Here is a 20259-nt window from a genome sequence, read left to right on the forward strand (position 1 = left end):
AAAGAATATAAAACCTGAAGTCATTCTGGACCACAATATCAACAAGAGAGGTGCCAACATGAATGATCAGCTCATCTTACTACCATTTCAAGAGACAGCATATGGAATGGTGGAGGAAACTTTTTTCCTTCTGCAATTAGGTGAGGAATTTGTTAAGAAAGGAGCTATACTTCATTGTACTGATACTCCCAAAATGTGTAGGAATATTCTTCTAGGAAAGCATTTTGCCAATTGAATTTCTTCCATGAAAAAGATGCATCCTACAAGAGTGTGTGAAGTTTGCACAGAAAAATCAAAACTGTCCAGTGGAAAGTCTTCAAGAAAGGATGGTAGCCAAATGGAAAGTTAAACTGTAAATGCCAGAGTGTTTCAAATTGTACCATACAAGGGTAAATTATTGTAAATTGCAGTAATAAAATACACACAGAACTTTTTTTACACTAAACATGTATTGAAATTTTAAAAATCATGAGCTGAATTTGTAGTAAATATGCCATAGTTTGCAACTAGATTAAACTGAACGTTTCTACCTAAAAATATATTCATATTTGTACATAAGATCATATGTACAAAATAGTAGGCACTTAAGAGATGCCCAAAATGCCCAGGATTCTATGACATGCATGCTGCAAAAGGGCCTGGGACTCGAAGTGTTAACAGATGTTCCACATCATCTCTCTAGATAAATTATCTTCAACTTCCTTTATGCAGTGTCACCTTTTTTATAGTTGTCTCTTATCCATTCCAATTATGCTTCACCACACTTCCTGCTTCATGCCCAGGCACACCTATGCTGCAGGATTCACAGTTCACTGTTTTGCACAATTTTAATTTCTTCCTTCTTCAGTATTCAAATTAGGTGCTGTAACTCTGGTTTCACTATGCTTGTAGTCCATCTTTATTAGTGTATTACAATCATCCCCTCAAACAATCTACCCTCTTGTGCATGCTAATGGATCAACTCTGTAGTTTTTTTAAGTCCTTCATTTTGTCAAGGCACGATGTCCAATAGATACTTTCCTATACCTTTATCTTTTGTAAGTATCCCTTCTATTGTGGTTAATGAATGTGTGTTCACTATAATAAGTTGAAACCCGTCCTGGAACTCTAGGAGCTTTTCTTCCCTTATTTCTTTGAAGCATTAATATTCCCCAATAATTCTTCATTCTTTCGTCTCCTCCCTATTATTTCCCCATTCACTAGGAGAAGAAGACTATTTCATTATATGGCTATTGGTAGAATGAAGGTGACTGCCAGAAATGTTCAGCTCCCAAAACTTTCAGTGACTGGGATTTGGCCTACTACTTTTAGGTCTATAATGAAATAAATCACAAAATACATTTAATATGTAAATGAAAAATATCAGGAGAGCAAAACTTTGGAGGAAGTACGTAAAGTTAAAGGCATTTATGCAGCTGCATGTATCACTCAGAATTTGATACCGCAACAGGAAGCAATAAAACACTGTTTTAATTTGTAACTTAAAAATTTCTATTTCATATAACAACAATAATTACATCTCTGAGCTTCTGATCACATTTTTTGAGGGACCTACATTTATATACATTATACATGTGCAAGATCTGCCAGCGTAACTAATAAACTAATACAAATATAATAAAATGCTCTAATAAATGCAAAAGCTTACTAATGTTAATGCAATGCAGTTCTCTGTTTGGAAAAATAATCATTTTTCTCCTTAAAAAATCAATGCCTGAAGACACACCTGTAACTGTGGCACGTAAAACAATTATTTGAGGCATGTTAAAACTAGAAAAGTTCATAAAATGCAGTGTAGCAGTCTTGCACATATCTCCTATAATTGCAAATGACTTCTGCTGTAAAAAGTTACTCATGACAACTATAATATCAAACCCACAAGGAAACACTTTCACAACAAAGTACTAACAAAAATTGCTCGACACCTCCTGTTTGTCACTGAAGAGGCTAAAGATAACACGAATACGCATCACAATCTCACTGGTTGTCTAAAATATCGGTTTGTACAGACCTGTAATTAAAGACAGTTCATATTATATCTGACGACAAAAATGCAAAGCAAAAATACATCATTAACAAACATTGTAATTATACTAACTGATATGTCAACTGAAGCACTGTTACCTGAATTCATTAGCACGTGCAGCATACACCATTTTATTTTGTTACTTGATGTATCCCATGGGCAAGATATTCAACATTTTTCGTTGTGACACCAGCCATTGAAATTCTGCCATCTTTCGTGAGGTAGATACTGAATTCCTTTGTCAGACGTTCTGACTGAAAGATATAGAAAATTGTTAATTATTTGTTTAACAGGCAACCTTCTATAAATTACTGAAGGTGAAACTCTAAATTGTAGGTGCCTCAAGCCAACTCTTCAATAATTTCTTTAGTACCTCATGAAAAATGAACAGTGTACAATAATTTATCAAACAGCTGTCAGTGTAGAAAATTATTCCTGCAAGTCCATTTAAATGAAGTAAAATATTTACTTCGGCTGCAAATAAACCAACAGCATTTATGACAATTAATGTTTTTAGAATTCTATATTTATTGCAACAGCAGAACTTCATGTTATGTCCTCAGGACTACTTCAAAATCCGGGAATCTGCAGATTTTGGCCATCCACCAGTCTTTTCTCTGATTTCCACAGTTCATTGTTCATATCTGCACTCTTACTGTAACCAACTGTATGTGTAAATGATTTTCTTTCACTGTATTTCACCTTATTTTATTTGTTCTTTTCCAGTTTGTATTGTTTTGACAGGAAATGTTTCTTGTCGAGTCCAAAGTACACAAGCCACTTCTATGACTTAAAACGGTTCTTTGGAACAATTGAGGCATGAGGGGCAGCATCAAGTGTACAATTTTTCAAGCAAACTAAGATTTTTCTGCAGTTGCACTGTAGTTTTTTACATTTTAGAACATCTATGTGAGGAGATTTTGAAAGGACCTGCATTAGGCCACTGTCTTACATGGATTGTTTGTTTGTGTGTTTCAGAGTATCTGTCGAGTTTAACCATGGCTTATCAGTATGAAGAAGTAAAATTTCAACACAAGGTCTAATGAGCATGAGAGAATAAAGTAGAAATAAGAAGTCAAGTAGACAATGAAATATCCCACTTTAGTCATTTCACCAGTTTTCTGGCATTCTGCACAAAGTCTCTAGGCAAAACATACCCTACTTACAATACCAGTGACATTTAAATGGGCACAAACACTGAAATTCAAGGGTTGATCCACAGGAAGGGGCTCTTAAAAAAATTATTAAATATCTGAAAAGAGGAGTGTTCCAAAAGAATCCACACTGGATATTACTGAAACGTTTCAGGGTTTCTACGGAAACTAAAGCACCATAAAACATATGAAGCAGAGGAATGAAGAAAATTAAGAAGGTAAGGCGAGGGAATACATGATTGAGAAAAAGGAGACAAATTTATAACATAACTGATAACTGCAAATGCTGGAAGTTCAAGAATAATGCAGGATGGTAGAACACAAAAAACCAATAAGAATAAGAGGTCTATGGGAAAACAGAAGCTGAGCATAGATTAGAGACCAAAGAAACACTAGATATTAACACTGTTTAACATGTAGAGGAAATCCATTGTCAAGAGGATGACTGAAATCTACTGGAAAAGCACAGAAAATTGGAAAAACATGTTGAAGGCATCGAGAATGAAAGACAAGAAACTAAAGTTAATCAGTAGCAACTGTTCTACTTTGCAGCAGGTCAAAGCATGGTACATCATTTCTCTGTCTTCTGGTTTTCTCTGTAGTTCCATGTGGTTATCGCTTTCCTCCCTGATAATATCCATTACATATTTTATTTTTCTCTCCTCTGTTTCCCTTTATCATCTTCAATTCCTTGTTGGAGTAAGCACAGTTCTCTGAAGATATGGCCCAGCCAATTCTTCTAATTTTTTATTATGAATGTGTCAAACATGTTCCTGTTCTTTCCAACTCCTCTTAACTCCACGTCATTTCTCACCCAGTCTTCCCAAGCTACACCCTGCAGTTTCCTCCACACACCCATTTCCAGTACCTCCAACCTTCTTTATCTTTTCAGAACATCCATGTCTTCGCTCTGTTTAAAGCTATGTCACATATACTGTATTTGGCCTGCCTCTTCCTCGGATTTTTATTCAGTGGCCCACATAACTTCCTTTTAATTGACAGCCTCCAATGCTTCCTTATTAGTCTCTGCCTTATGGTTGCATCACATCTTAGGTCTTCTACGAGGGTGAATCAAATATGAATAGGATTTTATTTTTTATTTAAATTTATTTATTGAAAAAACTCAAGGAATTAGAAATTATTTTTCCACAGTCTCCAGCTTTGGAAATGCATTCGTCCCAGCAAATGGGCAGCTTTTTGATGCCCTCTCATAAAAAGAACTAGATCATGTCACCTGACAGTTGTGCATAAAAGTCTTCCACATTCTCGTCATCTTCAATCATCGCCCTCCTAGAGCTTCTTTAATCGGTCCGAATACATGGAAATCACAGGGCAATAACTCCAGGCTGTAAGGAGGATGATCAAGTGTAGTCCAGTGCATTTCCTGTAGCTTTGAGACAGAGCTGCAGTATGGGGTCACGCATTGTTGTGGAGGAGGATGACCTGTCGAATCGATTGGTCTCGACCTTTGCAGCAATATGCAACTTTCACCTTGTTCACAGTAGTCAGCAGCAGTGATCGTGCATCGCTCATGTAAAAAAAAAAAAGAGAGGAAAAAAAAAAGAAAAAAAGAAAAAATCAACCAGCAAAATGCCTCGCTGATTAAAAAAAATGGTTGAAAGAACCTTGCCAGCTGACAGTCGAGTCTGACTTCACTGGTGCTGCCTCGTCTCTCCTCCGCCACTCCTTACTGGCTTGTTTGGATTCTGGAGTGTAGTGGTGAACCCATGTTTCATCACAGGTGATGATCCGACTCAAAAATGCATCACCTTCTTCTACAAACCTAGCTGTAAGCCTCTGACAGACCTCCAAACATCTCAACTTCAGATTTTTGGTCGAAAGTTTAGAGACCCCACCTGGAGCTGTAAGTCATTTGTGACTGCTTGACAGCTCCTGTGACTGATTCTGACTTTGTGCAATTTATGATACTATCGCCTGTCAATCGTTGTCAATAATGCTTTTAAGTGCACAATTTTTTTTTCTTTCTTTCTTTTCTATAATGCTGGTCCGAGAACAGCGATCATGTCGCTGATTTTCCACACGTTCTTGTCCTTTCTTGAACTTTTTATGCCAAGCAAACACACGCGTCCTTGATAATGTTTTATTACCAAACTGTACAGTCAATCTTTGGCAAATTGCCACTGCTGTAACTCCTTCATGAGCAAGAAATTTGATAATTATGCATTGCACAATAGAGGGGGTGCACCTATTGCTCATAAATCTTTAGCGTTACTGATAAAATGGTGGGAAATATCTAAAAGCACACTCTCCTCACTTTTAACAGTCCGGCCTAAACATAGCAGAAGAGCGGGGCCATTTCTACCAATTACTGATTTTCAGAAACAAAAATCCCACTCATATTTGATCCCCCTCCTACCATACTTCCTTTGTGTTTAGATTTTGCAACCAGCTCTAGTAATGATCTATCTATCATGATTTTGGCATTCTCTCCTTTTCCTTGCAGTATCATGCTTTAGGTCAACATAAGTTGAAACTAGCATAGCCAGATTCGCAAAAGGGGGGGGAGGGAGGAAGGGGGGGGGGGAGAGAGAGAGAGAGAGAGAGAGAGAGAGAGAGAGAGAGAGAGAGAGAGAGACACAAGTCCAAAAGTGGGAGAAACCTTGCCTCAAACATGCACAAGAATCATTTTAACAAAAGGTATCTGCATCCCATTTATTCATAAGGGCTTGCAAAGGAGTAATCACTAGAATGAGCAGGAAAAAATTCATTTTCTGTAACTATTCAGATGGTGAAACCATAAGCTGGAGTACTGACATGTCTGTGGAAGTGAATAGTTATCAGCTATTCAAGCACAAGTTATTACAGTGCAGTGCTGCTCAAAACAAAAATTTAAATACAAATATGATTACTCAGTGTACCTAACTACCAGAAGACTAATGGATAATTAAATCAATCTGTACGGTAGCAAAATTCCATGATCATATTTAGAGTCCCTGGTCAATATTTTAGTTCAAACCCATGTACAGGAGAAATTTTTAAGCTGAACAATCAACAACTAAAAACATTTTCAATTGGTTTGAAGCAGATAGGGGGAAATAATGGACAGCGATGGGTGAGGTGATTAAGAGGGATGGCAAAAGAAGGGCCAGTTTAAGGATATAGTGATGCAAATAGCTGCTTAGAGCACCGGAGGCATCTGTACTCAAAAATTTGTTGACAAAATGTACCACATTTGTTGTGAAAACCACCTATTCCCACACTAATTACATATAAATTTATTTTTAAATATATTGCCAAAACCCAAGGAAAAGCATGTAATGTTTTAGGGAGGGGGGAAATGGGGAGTGCATGAAAAGATGTGTTGCTTAGGTGGAAGTGACTTTGTCAAACTGCAGAAGAGACAATCTGGAAGGAAATCTCAGATCTGAAAGAGGACATTTTGACTACAGAAGAAAATGGTCTGGATTTCAAGGTGAGTGATTAGGCACATTTATCCGGAAAATGACCAGCAGAACAACAGATGATATAAAAGTAAAGAACTATGGGAACCAAAAGAACCATGCTGTTGGAATGAAGGAAAGAAGGTTGGAAGGGACAACAAGGTCATTAGAGACAATACAAATTTAGGATTAGGGAAGACTGGGTAAGGAAATCAGTCATGCTCTTTCAAAGGAACCAACCAAGCATTTCTCTTAAGCGAATTAGGAAACTTCGTGTTACATCTAAATCTGGTTCGTCAGATGGGGATTTAAACCATCTGGCTCCTGAATGCAAGACCAGTGTGTTGTTACATCAGAACGAAGAAGTGCTTCCATGCAGAAGATAGAACAAAGAGAAGGAATCAGAGAACTAGAACAAACCATAGATTCAGCCTGCTCTGGAATAGTAGTAACAAATATGAATAATCAGGAAGGAAGAACTAAGCCTATAACAACATGAACTAGTGGCAAAACTAACCACAATGTAAAAGGAACACAGAGTACCAATCAGATTAACAATAAATAGATGGAAAATTTGAATGCTGCTAATTGTTTACAATAATCAGGTGTCCCTTTCAATGAAGCTATATGATAGCCACCTTGGGTCAAGAGATTAGCTACCCAGTTTTACAACTTTGCCTATTCTCATGGGTTTTCTATTATTTAGGCACAGATTTTTGTATCAAGCTCTGATGCACAAGCTATCCAAGTCAGCTGTTCAAGATCGGCCCAGGAACTTTCATGCCCTAAAACTTGTGGCATGAAGAGGTGAATGAATTTTTGCATTTCAGCTACACGTTTGCTTTCCAGTTCAAATTTCTGCACAGGGAGTGGCAACTGACCCTTGACATATACAAATGTAGTGTGTTGCGAATACATAGAAAGAAGGATCCTTTATTGTATGATAGCAGAACAAACACTGGTAGCAGTTACTTCTGTAAAATATCTGGGAGTATGCGTGCAGAACAATTTGAAGTGGAATAATCATATAAAATTAATTGTTGGTACAGCGGGTGCCAGCATGAGATTCATTGGGAGAGTCCTTAGAAAATTTAGTCCATCAACAAAGGAGGTGGCTTACAAAACACTCGTTCAACCTATACTTGAGTGTTGCTCACCAGTGTGGGATCCATACCAGGTCAGGTTAACAGAGGAAATAGAGAAAATCCAAAGAAGAGCGGCACATTTCGTCACAGGGTTATTTGGTAAACATGATAGCATTATGGAGATGTTTAGCAAACTCAAGTGGCTGACTCTGCAAGAGAGGCGCTCTGTATCGCGGTGTAGCTTGCTGTCCAGGTTTCAAGAGGGTGCGTTTCTGGATGAGGTATCTAATATATTGCTTCCCCCTACTTGTACCTCCAGAGGAGAGCATGAATGTAAAATTAGAGGGATTTGAGCACGCACGGAGGCTTTCCAGCAGCCGTTCTTCCCACAAACCACACGCGACAGGAACAGGTAAGGGAGGTAATGACAATGGCACGAAAGTGCCCTCCGCCACACACTGTTGGGTGGCTTGTGGAGTATAAATGTAGATGTAGATGTAATTATAGAAACATTTTCTTTGGCCATTTGCAACAACTTCTAAGGAATATTGTGTAGAGATTTAGTTTGTCCGCCTAAAGGTCCTTTCATTCCGACTGCTACAATTATTTACTTACATGCTCATACTACGTAACATTTCTTCAGCAGAAACCACAACCCTTCAAAAACCCCATAGTTCATTCAAAGAATGTATAGATTCTAAAGAAAAAGTTATGTACACAGTAAATATGAAATAGTTAGTATTATCTTAAATTTTGCATGTCTGGAAATGCTAAAATCTTCTCACCTGTTGTGGGTTCATGCCTGTGAAGCAAAACATGCCAATCTGGTCAGTTATGTGTGACCAGTCCCTGGTGGAGCCTTCCTTCTTCAAGTTGTCCCGCAACTGTGCGCGCACTGAAATGATTCTGTCCGCCATCCCTTTCACGTCCTTCAGCCTTTAAAAATGCCAAAATATTATTGTAAAATGATACACATTTGGTTCTGTATGAAAAAATAATTACATTGAAATGGTACACAAGTCTATTTTCTCTGTTCTGCACTGTTCATCTGTGGGTGGAACAAGATGCTTACAGTTCATAAACTCATTTCAGTATGGTGCAACAGCAGCCTGCATAAACTGCTAAATTACTTAATATTTATTATGTTTATACAGCTCAAGCATTCATTACAGGAGGCCAATTACAATAAATATACAAAAAAACACAGGACAATGTTGTTAAAATACACAACAACAAAGAACAAGAAGTCGAAGAGCTAGGGATATCTCATCTTACATGAAACATGAAAGTGCAGAAGACACATGAGGAGCAGATTTCCCAGCCACAATCTATGAAGAAAACAAGTAGAGAGAGAGAGAGAGAGAGAGAGAGAGAGAGAGAGAGAGAGAGAGAGAGAGAGAGAGAGAGACACATAGCACATTCACATGGTATATGGTAAGTACTAGGTTTTCTAAATACCATATCATCGTTAAGTATTCCAAGAAGCACCCTGATCTTGTTTGGTGGGCAGAACACACTCAAGATATTTTGCTTTTTCAGTATTCTGCTAATCTTAGCAGATATTGGTGCTGCATACAGTAGAAAGACTATCCTCCTGGTCTCCTCTTCTGGTTCTTCTCCCTCAGTATCAGGTCGTCTGGAGGGATTCAACGCCTCTCAGATGTCCCTTGTTGAGTATCTGTTGTCTGTGAACATTGGCTGTAGGTGTTCTAACTCTACTGCCAAGCTGTCTTAGTCTGACAGTGCATTGGCTTGGTGACCAAGTGTTCCAGCACCCCATTCTTCTGTGCTGGATGACGGCAGCTGTCAGCCTGTAGGTGTAAGTCTGTGTGTGAAGGTATTCTATACACACTATGGCCTAATGTGCAGTCTGTCTGTCTTTTCACCAGGATATCCAGGAAAGGAAGTTGACCATTATTTTCTAGATCCATTGTGAACTTAATGCTGGGGTATCTCAAGTTCAGGTGGTCAAGAAACTCTGTGCAGTTTTTCCCGACCCTGTGGCCAGATGACAAAAATGTCATCAAGGTACCTAAAGAAATAGGTCGGCTTGTAGGCAGAGGTCGTAAGTGCCTCATCCTCAAATAATAGGTTGGGAAAACTGCAGTGCCTCATCCCCAAATCTAAGGTTGGGAAAACTGCACAGAGTTTCTTGACCATCTGAACTCCAGATACCCCAGCATTAAGTTCACAATTGAATTAGAAAATAATGCTCAACTTCCTTTCCTGGTGAAAAGGAAGACAGACTGCACATTAGGCCATAGTGTGTATAGAATACCTTCACAAACTGACTTCTACCTACAGGCTGACAGCTGCCATTATCCAGCACGGAGGACTGGGGTACTGAAAACACTTGCTCATCAAGCCAAAACACTGTCAGACTAAGACAGCTTGGCAGTAGAGTTAGAACACTTACAGCAAGTGTTCGCAGACAACAGATACTCAACAAGGGACATCTGCAAGATGCCACATCTCTCCAGGCAACCTGATACTGAGGAAGAAGAACAAGATGAAGAGACCAGGAGGGTAGCCTTTCTACTGTATGCAGGACCAATATCTCCCAAGATCAGCAGAATACTGAAAAAGCACAATATCAAGAGTGCATTCTGCCCACCAAACATGATCAGGGTGCTTCTTGGAATGGTTAAGGATGATCTGGAATTAAGAAAACCTAGTACCTACCATATACCATGTGAATGTGGTATGTCTTACATTCGCCAGACCATCAGGGTCATTGAAAAAAGATGTAAAGAGCATCAAAGGCATATCAGGCTACGACAAGCCACTAAATCGGCAATGGCAGAAAATTGCTTGGAACTTGAGCACACCAGGATTTATGATAAAACCAGGGTCTTATCTCAGAACCCCAAATTTTGGGATAGCGTCATAACTGAATAGATCGAAATCAAGATGAGAGAGAACTTGATAAACCAGGAAGCTGGATACCAACTCAGCACAGTGTGTAACCCGGCTTTGGACGTATTACAAACACAACTGAAGAAAACAAGACCAGGAGAATGACAGCGGCACTAGAGAAAGTCGGAACGGTCACCAACAGCAAACAAAGTCTGTCAACAGTGCTAGGAATGCACCTCGTTGGCGCGGACCTAGTAAGGCACCCCATGAAACAGCTACCACCCTGGAAAACAGCAGAAGTGGGTGAAGACGGAAGATGGAACATCTGGCGACCAACCGACATGGTCACAACAGGAACAGATGGCTTAGGGAACGCCAGACACCGTTCAGACAAAAATACGGGACATGGTCAGTCTGTCGTTCAGTCACAGAAAGCACCTGATGACGCCAAGGTATGAAATCAAAATATTGTGATAGAAAAATGCAGACCACTGGCGGTACACTTGATTCAATGAGATGTCATTTATATGATGTGTAAATGGTCATAATCATTGGCTTTTGAGACAAGGGTGAAAGCATTTCCGAAACCGGTAAGTCTACAAAATTTGTGTGTCACCATGATTAAAGTATACCGTGCATGGCAAAATGGCGCTATCCTAAACTAGTGGCAAAGCAACTGTGGTGCACCATGAGCAATAGATGATGTGTGAACGACAGCCACAGAGATGTTTATGGGCAAATAGACGTACAACTGTTGAGGAACTGACTACCCACACGAAAGCAAAGGACTAACAAATGTGTCCCTTCAATGACCATTCAGCAGAAGTTGTTGCATATGCGTCTTTGTAGCAGGCACCTAGTTCATGCACCCAAGCCGACTGCTGTTCATCGGCGATGAAGGCTGGAATTTACATGCTTTACCGCAACAGGACATCCACTGAGTGGCGACAGATGGCCTTTTCAGATGAACCACATTTCATGCTCCATCGGACAGATGGGCATTTGTGTATACAGTGTGAAACATCTGAAAGCAAAGGGTCCAGGCCAGAGGAGGAAGTGTTATGGTTTGGGTAATGTTTTCACAGCATTTCAGAGTGATATTTTGGAATGTACAATGGATCAGCATTAGTATGCATCTGTCCTTGGGGACCATGTCCACACCTACATGAAGTCTGTTTTTTTCCTCAAAATGATGCCATCTACCACACAGCTAACAGTTTATGTATGGTCCAAAGAGCACCAGAATGTGTTTACTATATTTCTCTGGTCACTAAACTGCCCATATTTAAACCTAATTAAGAACCTGTGGGACCACCTCATTCAGCCTCTTCACGTCATGGATCCTCAATCGAGAAACATGGTGCAGTTCCTCAAAGGCACTGGAGTTGGCATGGCTCCACATCCCTGGCAGTACTTCCCAGAATGTCACCGACTCTTCTTGCATGTCTCGCAGTAGTTCATGCAGAGAAATGTGGTGTTTCACACTTTTTACAGAGGCTCACAATTTGACTGCAAAAAGTGTCATCACTTCTGTCTCTATGCTGTTCATTTTTGGAACACAACCTACGACCAGCTTAGAGAGAGAAGTTATGACACTTTCTGCAGAACCTGACCAATTTGCAGGACAATGCTCAAGCACGTTCAGTACAAGCTGTTATTGATTTGTTAGACTGATGGGGCTGCTAAGTGCTCTAACACCTGCTGCACTCCCCTGACCTAAGACCTTGCGAGTTCAACTTTATTTCTAAACTGAAGGAAACACTTCACAGCATTTGCTTCAGAACTGCTACAAATTCGTCAGGCAATAGCCGTGCCGCTTGAACTATCAACGCAACTGGCACTGCCAAGAGTATCCTACGACTTCCACATTGCTGGCAACGGGTTATACACAATGCTGGTGACTACTTTGAAGGTCAGTAAAACTTTGAAACACATATGTATTTAGCACAAGCTGTAAATAAATAGTTACCACTATTAAAGTTCCAACCCTCGTATCTTTTATACAACTGAAAAGCCACCTTTGCTTTTGAGTGAATAATTCACAAACTGAATGAATTGTCACCATATGGCACAGTTTACACTGATTTGAAGCATCCCGGCACATTAAAACTGTGTTGGACAAGGACCCTAATTGGGGACCTTTGTCTTTCATGGGCAAGTGCTCTACCGACAGAGCTATCTTAAGCATCACACACAATCTGCCCTCGCAGCTTTACTTCCACCAGTACTTTATGTAACTTCCAAACTTCACAAGAATTTTCCCGCGTACTTGGCTGGACTAGCACTGCTGGAAAAAAGGATACTGTGGAACCATGGCTTAGCCACAGCCTCGGTAATTATGCCTAGATGACAATGAATTCAAAGCTACAGGACAAACTTTCATGTGAATATTAAGTGTGCCCTTGTAAACTGTGCAAAGGGAAATAGGGAGCCAAAATAAAGATTCCCAAGCTTGGCAAACATGCTGGAGGCAGATGCAACTGAGCAAACCAACAGTAAACCAGTTCAATGTCTTCCAACATCTTTCCTTACACAAGTTCATAACTGTGTTTCCAAGGGCAGAATTTCAGAGTGATTTGTAACAAAATATCTCTGATCATTTTTCTTCAATGGCTAGTTCAACTGTCTCTTAAGTCTATCAGAGTTCCACAAACTTGAGAAGTAAATTCAGTTTCTGTGAGAACTCTTAATTCTACAAGTTTTTCAGACAAATTGTCACACGAAAATGTATATAAATTTGAAATAATACTTATCAATACATAGTGAAAAATTATGAAGCAGTACAATTATTTTAGCTTTTTCCATTCTTTACGAGTTTTTATGAATGGATCCTTTTAAATATGATGTGGGAATTCCCCCATGCTTGAAGAAGGAAAAGAAGAAGTAGGTACGTATGGCTCTATGCTACAGGTGCCTAACTCACAAACAGATTTCTGTATCATCTAACAAACCTATATTATTTCTGAAAGGAACTACGGGCACAAACACCTAACAGTATAAAAGCAATGTTCTGTAGCACTAACTATGGAGATAATGTCTCCTTTCTACATAAGAATGAATTACTTCAAAATAGCTTAAAATCATGCAACTTTCAATCTATGAGAACTACCATCCTCTGATAATTTCATTTAATTGGACCAGCAGCCACTTCAAAGTTAACAGTCATGGCATGTACAATATCATTCTTACAAGCTGCAGAAGGGTATAGTTTGAATTTTAAGATTTAATTCTAGGGAATAGTAATATTTGTTTAGCTATACAATCAAGATCGAAATTAAAATTCAATGTTCAATAACAATTTAACATTAATTAATAGATGTATCTGGCTAATGGCTTACAAGCTATCTGAAATCTGTTACATTTTGTTATGTTTTGGAGATGGAAATCCTTCACCAATTTTATACTTTTAAGTGTAAATAAGACACAGAATTTAACAGAATGAAACCAATTAATGTTACAGTAATTTATTTCCCTCCAAAAGCATTACAAAGTGGAACTGTCATTCCAATCTTAAATCCATCAAATTGATCTTACCACTTAGCTTTGAGAGTTGGGTCGGACAGAATTTCTGTAACTATGCGAGCACCATTAATGGGTGGATTGGAGTACATTGGCCTTACTAAGATCTTCAGCTGAGACATCGTTGTATCGGCCTCTTGCTTGCTCCCAGCAATAAGTGAAAACGCACCAGCTCTTTCACCTATCAAAACAAAAGTGAATTTTTAATAAAAGCAACCTTGACAATGTTTTATTTTTATTATTGCAGTGTCAACTACTAAGAGGCAAAGGTACCTCTAACATAATCAATTGTAGGTTCCATGCAGCAAAGGGAGACCAATCATCAAAATAATATAGGACTATGACTCAGAACTGAGGATTCCAGCTGCTTCTACATTGAGGACATAATTCTCATTTTTGGGAAGTATTTTTAAATACATCCTCATTCTTCATTAAAGTGTGCCTGACTACAGTGTTCCTTTATATATGCACAACTGATGTATTTGGCTCAATATTTGAGAATACTGGTTCCTCATTTATAAAAAAGCTGGAAAAATTATTTACTTCAGGAAGGTGCATTAACAAACAACATATTCTCATTTTTGGACAGTAGCCATGTGTAAGTGGGGTGAGCTTTGTTTGGTTTGTGTGTGTGTGTGTGTGTGTGTGTGTGTGTGTGTGTGTGTATGGGGGGGGGGGGGGGGTTGGTGTCTTCCTATTTTGGAGGGGACTTTTTGTGCTAAAGTTTAAATGTTTAGTAACCTTTTTCATTGTGCCTATCTCTGCACTAATTTAATTGTTCGTTATTGGATATTTGTTGATAGTAGGAATATCATTACAAAAAGTCAAATGAGATCTTTGAAGTGCAGATGTTACATGCTTAAATAATTATATTTACCATATAATCCCATGTTCTTGGCATATGACTGGGTCAAAATTATTTGATGACCTTCTTGGACAAAGTACCTTACTGCAAAAGCATCACGAGTTACATCACCTGCCAAAAGTAAGTTAGAAATTAGTGAGAATTTGCAGTTGCAACTAAATTATTACTTATGTGTAGTTGAAAAACTGCTGTATTTACATCATCTGCTCCATCTGTGGTCAAATTTTTAGGCTAGTAAATATATCTCATTCATAACTTTCAACAGACAACATACATCAATAACATCCACAGATTTAAAAAAAAATGACAAATTGAGATACCACCAATATGTACATAATGCAAACAGAGAGCTTTCCTTGAACACTAATAACTGAATAAAAAGCTGTGCAGGGGACACAAGGTAGTTGATAAACAACACATGGTTTCCCAAGCACATGTGGAACAAGTGAATTGTGTAACTAATTTTCTGATACTATGATGTTTCTGAGCAAGAGAGAAGGAAAAATACAAAGATGGAAATATTATGATCATGAAATAATGTATTCATTAAACATTTACTTGTCATGCATACAATTTTCCTTGCAGGCTATTTATCACATTTAGTTGATACCTCCTCCACTAAGATTTTGATAATCACCTTGCTAGTGATTGCATGTGCTTGAGTCACGACATACTCACTGCCACACTCAAGAGCAACAGCCAAGGTCATGAGTAATGAGTGTGTTTGATGTTCATGGTGGCTGCCTCGGCAATAGAGTAAAGAAAAGAAAAAGGAAAAAAAAAAAGCAATGAGAGAGATGTGGGCAGTTAGTAATGGATGAACAGAGGATAATGAGAAATGGTGAGAGTAGAGTTTAAAAAAATGAAGAAAACAAGTGCATAAAACATTAATTGGTCACTGCTGCTGTTTTGTAGTGTGCTTGGCAACAGGGTAGCCACAGGAAAATTATGTACAGTGATACTTTTGTAAAGAAATGTACAGTTAACTTTGTTTGTCTGTTTTGATATTTTATCATTTTTTAAAGTTTGTATATCTTTAAAAAATGACTGACCTGTATTTATTGAAACTTGAAAAAAATATATGGACTGTAGTGCATTCAAAGTTCTTTGCTGCTTTGGTTAAGGCATTTCTTCCACATCAAAAGATATGTTTGCCTGCAACATAACTGGCATTTTCTGTCCTTGCATATGCTAGCATGTCATCTGTGTGTTCTCAGTCTGTACCAGGTCTTCAGATATGGGCCTTCACATTTGAGAAATGGCTCATCCCTAGGCTCAATTTTAGACTGTTTCCTCTGGTTTCAAATCTTCATTGCATGCACTGATCAAAAAGCCATCTCTCTTGCAGCAATCTGTTGCAACTCACTCTGTCCTATTGACTTTCATGGCAAGGAGTAGGTTTACTTCAGAGTTGCTGTTGCTGGACATTTCCAGGCCAGTTAAAATAGGCCCCCCCCCCCCCCCCCCCACCCTGTGTGAGAGAGAGAGAGAGAGAGAGAGAGACACAGAGACACAGAGAGACACAGAGACACAGAGAGACAGAGAGACAGAGAGACAGAGAGACACAGAGACAGAGAGACAGAGAGACAGAGAGACAGAGAGACACAGAGACAGAGAGACAGAGAGACAGAGAGACAGAGAGACAGAGAGACAGAGAGACAGAGAGAGTGCCTAAAAGAGGAACTCGTTTCAATGAAGAAACAATACTCTCTATGACATGTATATGGAAAGATAAAAGTGGCAAGATAAATGAGACAAAATAGAATCAGTTATGTGAACACAGTAGAAGTTAAAGATACCACAATAGTACATGACAGCTGTGTGTCTAGAACGGAAAAAAGATTACTTTGAACAATAATTTCAGGATATAAAACTGTATACTACACGAATATTACACAAGTAGACACTATTTACACAGATTTCTTTGTGGTTCATTTCTTAAGATATGATTGTTTTCATAAAATAATATACTTGTCCTGCTTATTCTTTGGAATTACCTTTCATTGGCATGATCTGAACCAATACCACAGCACTTCTTTGATATAACTAAGCCTGCTATGCTAAAATTTCTTTCATTTGCAGTGTTATGGGTGGAAATGCATAGGGTTTCGTTTGCCACTTTGGGAGTTTTGGGTAGCCACAAACATTAGCTTTCAACCAAGCAAAACCATCTTCAAGTCATCACCTGCAACATTTAGGTTCGAATATCTCTCTAGTTCACCTTTACATCTTTAAGTTGATGTATGCTTGCTCTACCACTTCTTTACAGGAGAGAAGATGGGACACACTCTTCTTCTTCCTCCACAACTATGCTAACCTTTGATGAACAGTTTGATTTTTTCCCCCTCCTTTTCTTTACTAAGGACCACCAGTCCTTTAAAACAAACTAAACAATGAAGCCATCTAATGACAATCATGTAGCTCATTAATAACCTTCTCTTTATGCAGGTTGTATTGCAATGTCAACTTAATTTGAGCATCAATCTAGTAAACTAAACGCCCATAGCACAACAAAAGGAGGGTTGGAGCAGCTTCATCCTCTAGGTCATTTGTGGCTTTCTTAAAAGATGGAATTTAATTATGTCATCCAAAGATATCATTTCCTCCTTGTTTTTCTGCAACAGCAAATTCTCAAAGTAATTTCATTGCAGATGAATTTCACCATCACACAGATGCTACTCCATCTACCTTCAACATCACCATGCCTCTGAACCTGAACATTTCTTATTTCCTACAGTTCTTCACACTATCTGGACAGATTTCTAAATGTAAGGCAATTCTTCACTAAGCAACTTTCGATCCAATGTGTGCCTTACTGCTGTGTTTATGTAGTACACTGGCAGACATATGTAGTGTTTAAGAATGTTCTTTATCTATCTTTATCTCAGACTTTTTATCATATAATTCTGTAGGTATATTTTCACTTTTTCTTAACATATGGAAACATCATTGCAAGAAACAAATTTTCTTTGTTCATACCTGTTGTCACAGTCCACAATAACATTTTATGTTTTATTATCATAATATAACCTGTAATAATTGTCAGACCATAGATTGCACATTGTAGCACTATTGTTCTTGTGAATGGCTTCCTATACTTCATGCAACATTTCACTCCATTGGCTATATCTTGTGCATGTCAGACAATGTTCTTGGAGAGAGTATTCATACAAATTTTGTGAAGTCTTCTAAAAAGTTATATTAACACAGAAATAACAATAACTCATGCTTCACATGAAGCTCAAATCATCTCCTTACTCTCGGCTGAGTTGACAATATTTATTCCATAGTTGGGCAGGAAGTGGTATGGTATGCTGGCGAATGTGAAACAGAAATGATGATCTACACCTGATGCCACCATAAGGAACTATCACTACATCAAAGAGACTGATTACAAGTCCTGTCCACTTCCAAGACTTCACTAAGGCACTTTGAAATACTAAGTGCTTTCAGAATCCTTGTCTTCAGGACATTTAGGTGTAGCAAAAAGGATAGTTCTAAATCAAATATGAGACCACAATCATAACCACTAACTGTTTAAAATTTAGAATGATGTCCCTCATTTATAATACTGGCAAATTAAAAATATGGTGAGGGCAATCACCAAAAAAAACACACACGCACACACAAAACTAAGAAGAAGAAAGATTAAAAACTGTCTTCGCAACCCACTCTTCCATACTCTTAACTCCAAATTGTGACCAGTAAGATGCTGTTTAAAACCAATTGAATGCTGCCATTCCACCTTATACCTCTTAGTAGTTTTGTGCCTTAACATTAAACCGATGTGTCAGAGTCCAGTGGAATTACTCTAATAATGTACTCAACCACCATGAGATCATTCCTCCTAGTTTTACATCAAATTTGCATGTCCACTTAAGACAAGCTGCTGTTTGTTGCAAATGGATGTTGTTGTTGTTGTCGTCTCCAGTCATGAGACTGGTTTGATGCAGCTCTCAATGCTACTCTATCCTGTGCAAGCTTCTTCATCTCCCAGTACCTACTGCAACCTACATCCTTCTGAATCTATTTAGTGTATTTATCTCTGTCTCCCTCTACGATTTTTACCCTCCACACTGCCCTCAATACTAAATTGGTGACCCCTTCATGCCTCAGAACATGTCCTACCAGCCGATCCCTTCTTTTAGTTAAGTTAGGCCACAAACTTCACTTCTCCCCAATGCTATTGAATACCTCCTCATTAGTTATATGATATACCCATCTAATCTACAGCATTCTTCTGTAGCACCACATTTCAAAAGCTTCTATTCTCTTCTTGTCCAAACTAGTTATCGTACATGTTTTACTTCCATACATGGCTACGCTCCATACAAATAATTTCAAAAAAGACTTCCTGACATTTAAATCTATACTCGATGTTAACAAATTTCTTTTCTTCATAAACGCTTTCCTTGCCATTGCCAGTCTACATTTGATATCCTCTCTACTTTGACCATCATACGTTAGTTTGCTCCCCAAATAGCAAAACTCCTTTACTAGCCTACTTCAAGTGTCATTTCCTAATCTAATACCCTCAGCATCTCCTGATTTAATTGGACTACATTCCATTATCCTCATTTTACTTTTGTTGATGTTCATCTTATACCCTCCTTTCATGACACTGTCCATTCCGTTCAACTGCTCTTCCAAGTCCCTTGTTGTCTCTGACAGAATTACAATGTCATCGGCGAATCTCAAAGTTTTTATTCCTGCTCCATGGATTTTAATACCTACTCCAAATTTTTCTTTTGTTTCCTTCACTGCTTGCTCAATATACAGATTGAGCAACATCGGGGATAAGCTACAACCCCCTCTCACTCCCTCCCCAATCACTGCTTCCCTTTCATGCCCCCTCGACTCATAACTGCCATCTGGTTTCTGTACAAATTGTAAATAGCCTTTCGCTCCCTGTATTTTACCCCTGCCAGCTTTAGAATTTGAAAGAGTATTCCAGTAAACATTGTTAAAAGCTTTCTCTAAGTCTACAAATGCTAGAAACGTAGGTTTGCCTTTCCTTGATCTAGCTTCTATGGTAAGTCGTAGGGTCAGTATTGCCTCACGTGTTCCAATATTTCTACGGAATCCAAACTGATCTTCCCTGAGGTCGGCTTCTACCAGTTTTTCCATTCGTCTGTGAAGAATTTGCATTAGTATTTTGCATCCGTGACTTATTAAACTGATAGTTTGGTGATTTTCACATCTGTCAGCACATGCTTTCTTTGGGATTGGAATTATTATATTCTTCTTGAAGTCTGAAGGTATTTCACAAGTCACATACATCTTGCTCACCAGATGGTAGGGTTTTGTCATGACTGGCTCTCCCAAGGCCGTCAGTAGTTCCAATGGAATGTTG

At 38.6% G+C, this 20259-nt stretch overlaps 1 protein-coding gene across 1 annotated transcript in view; it reads right to left on the reverse strand.

The window, feature by feature from the left end:
* Positions 1-1467: 1467 nt before the first annotated feature.
* The window catches only part of LOC126272037 (aspartate aminotransferase, mitochondrial), a 48701-nt gene continuing 29909 nt past the window's right edge, over positions 1468-20259 (reverse strand). Inside the window, exons 6-10 of the mRNA XM_049974551.1 lie at positions 14919-15017; positions 14057-14222; positions 8452-8602; positions 2125-2280; positions 1468-2011 (exon numbers count right to left, since the gene is read on the reverse strand). Coding sequence (XP_049830508.1) covers positions 2158-2280; positions 8452-8602; positions 14057-14222; positions 14919-15017 — 539 coding nt within the window. The 3' untranslated portion in view covers positions 1468-2011; positions 2125-2157. The remainder of the gene's footprint in view (positions 2012-2124; positions 2281-8451; positions 8603-14056; positions 14223-14918; positions 15018-20259) is intronic.

Source organism: Schistocerca gregaria, chromosome 5 (assembly GCF_023897955.1).
Source record: "Schistocerca gregaria isolate iqSchGreg1 chromosome 5, iqSchGreg1.2, whole genome shotgun sequence".
NCBI lineage: Eukaryota > Metazoa > Arthropoda > Insecta > Orthoptera > Acrididae > Schistocerca > Schistocerca gregaria.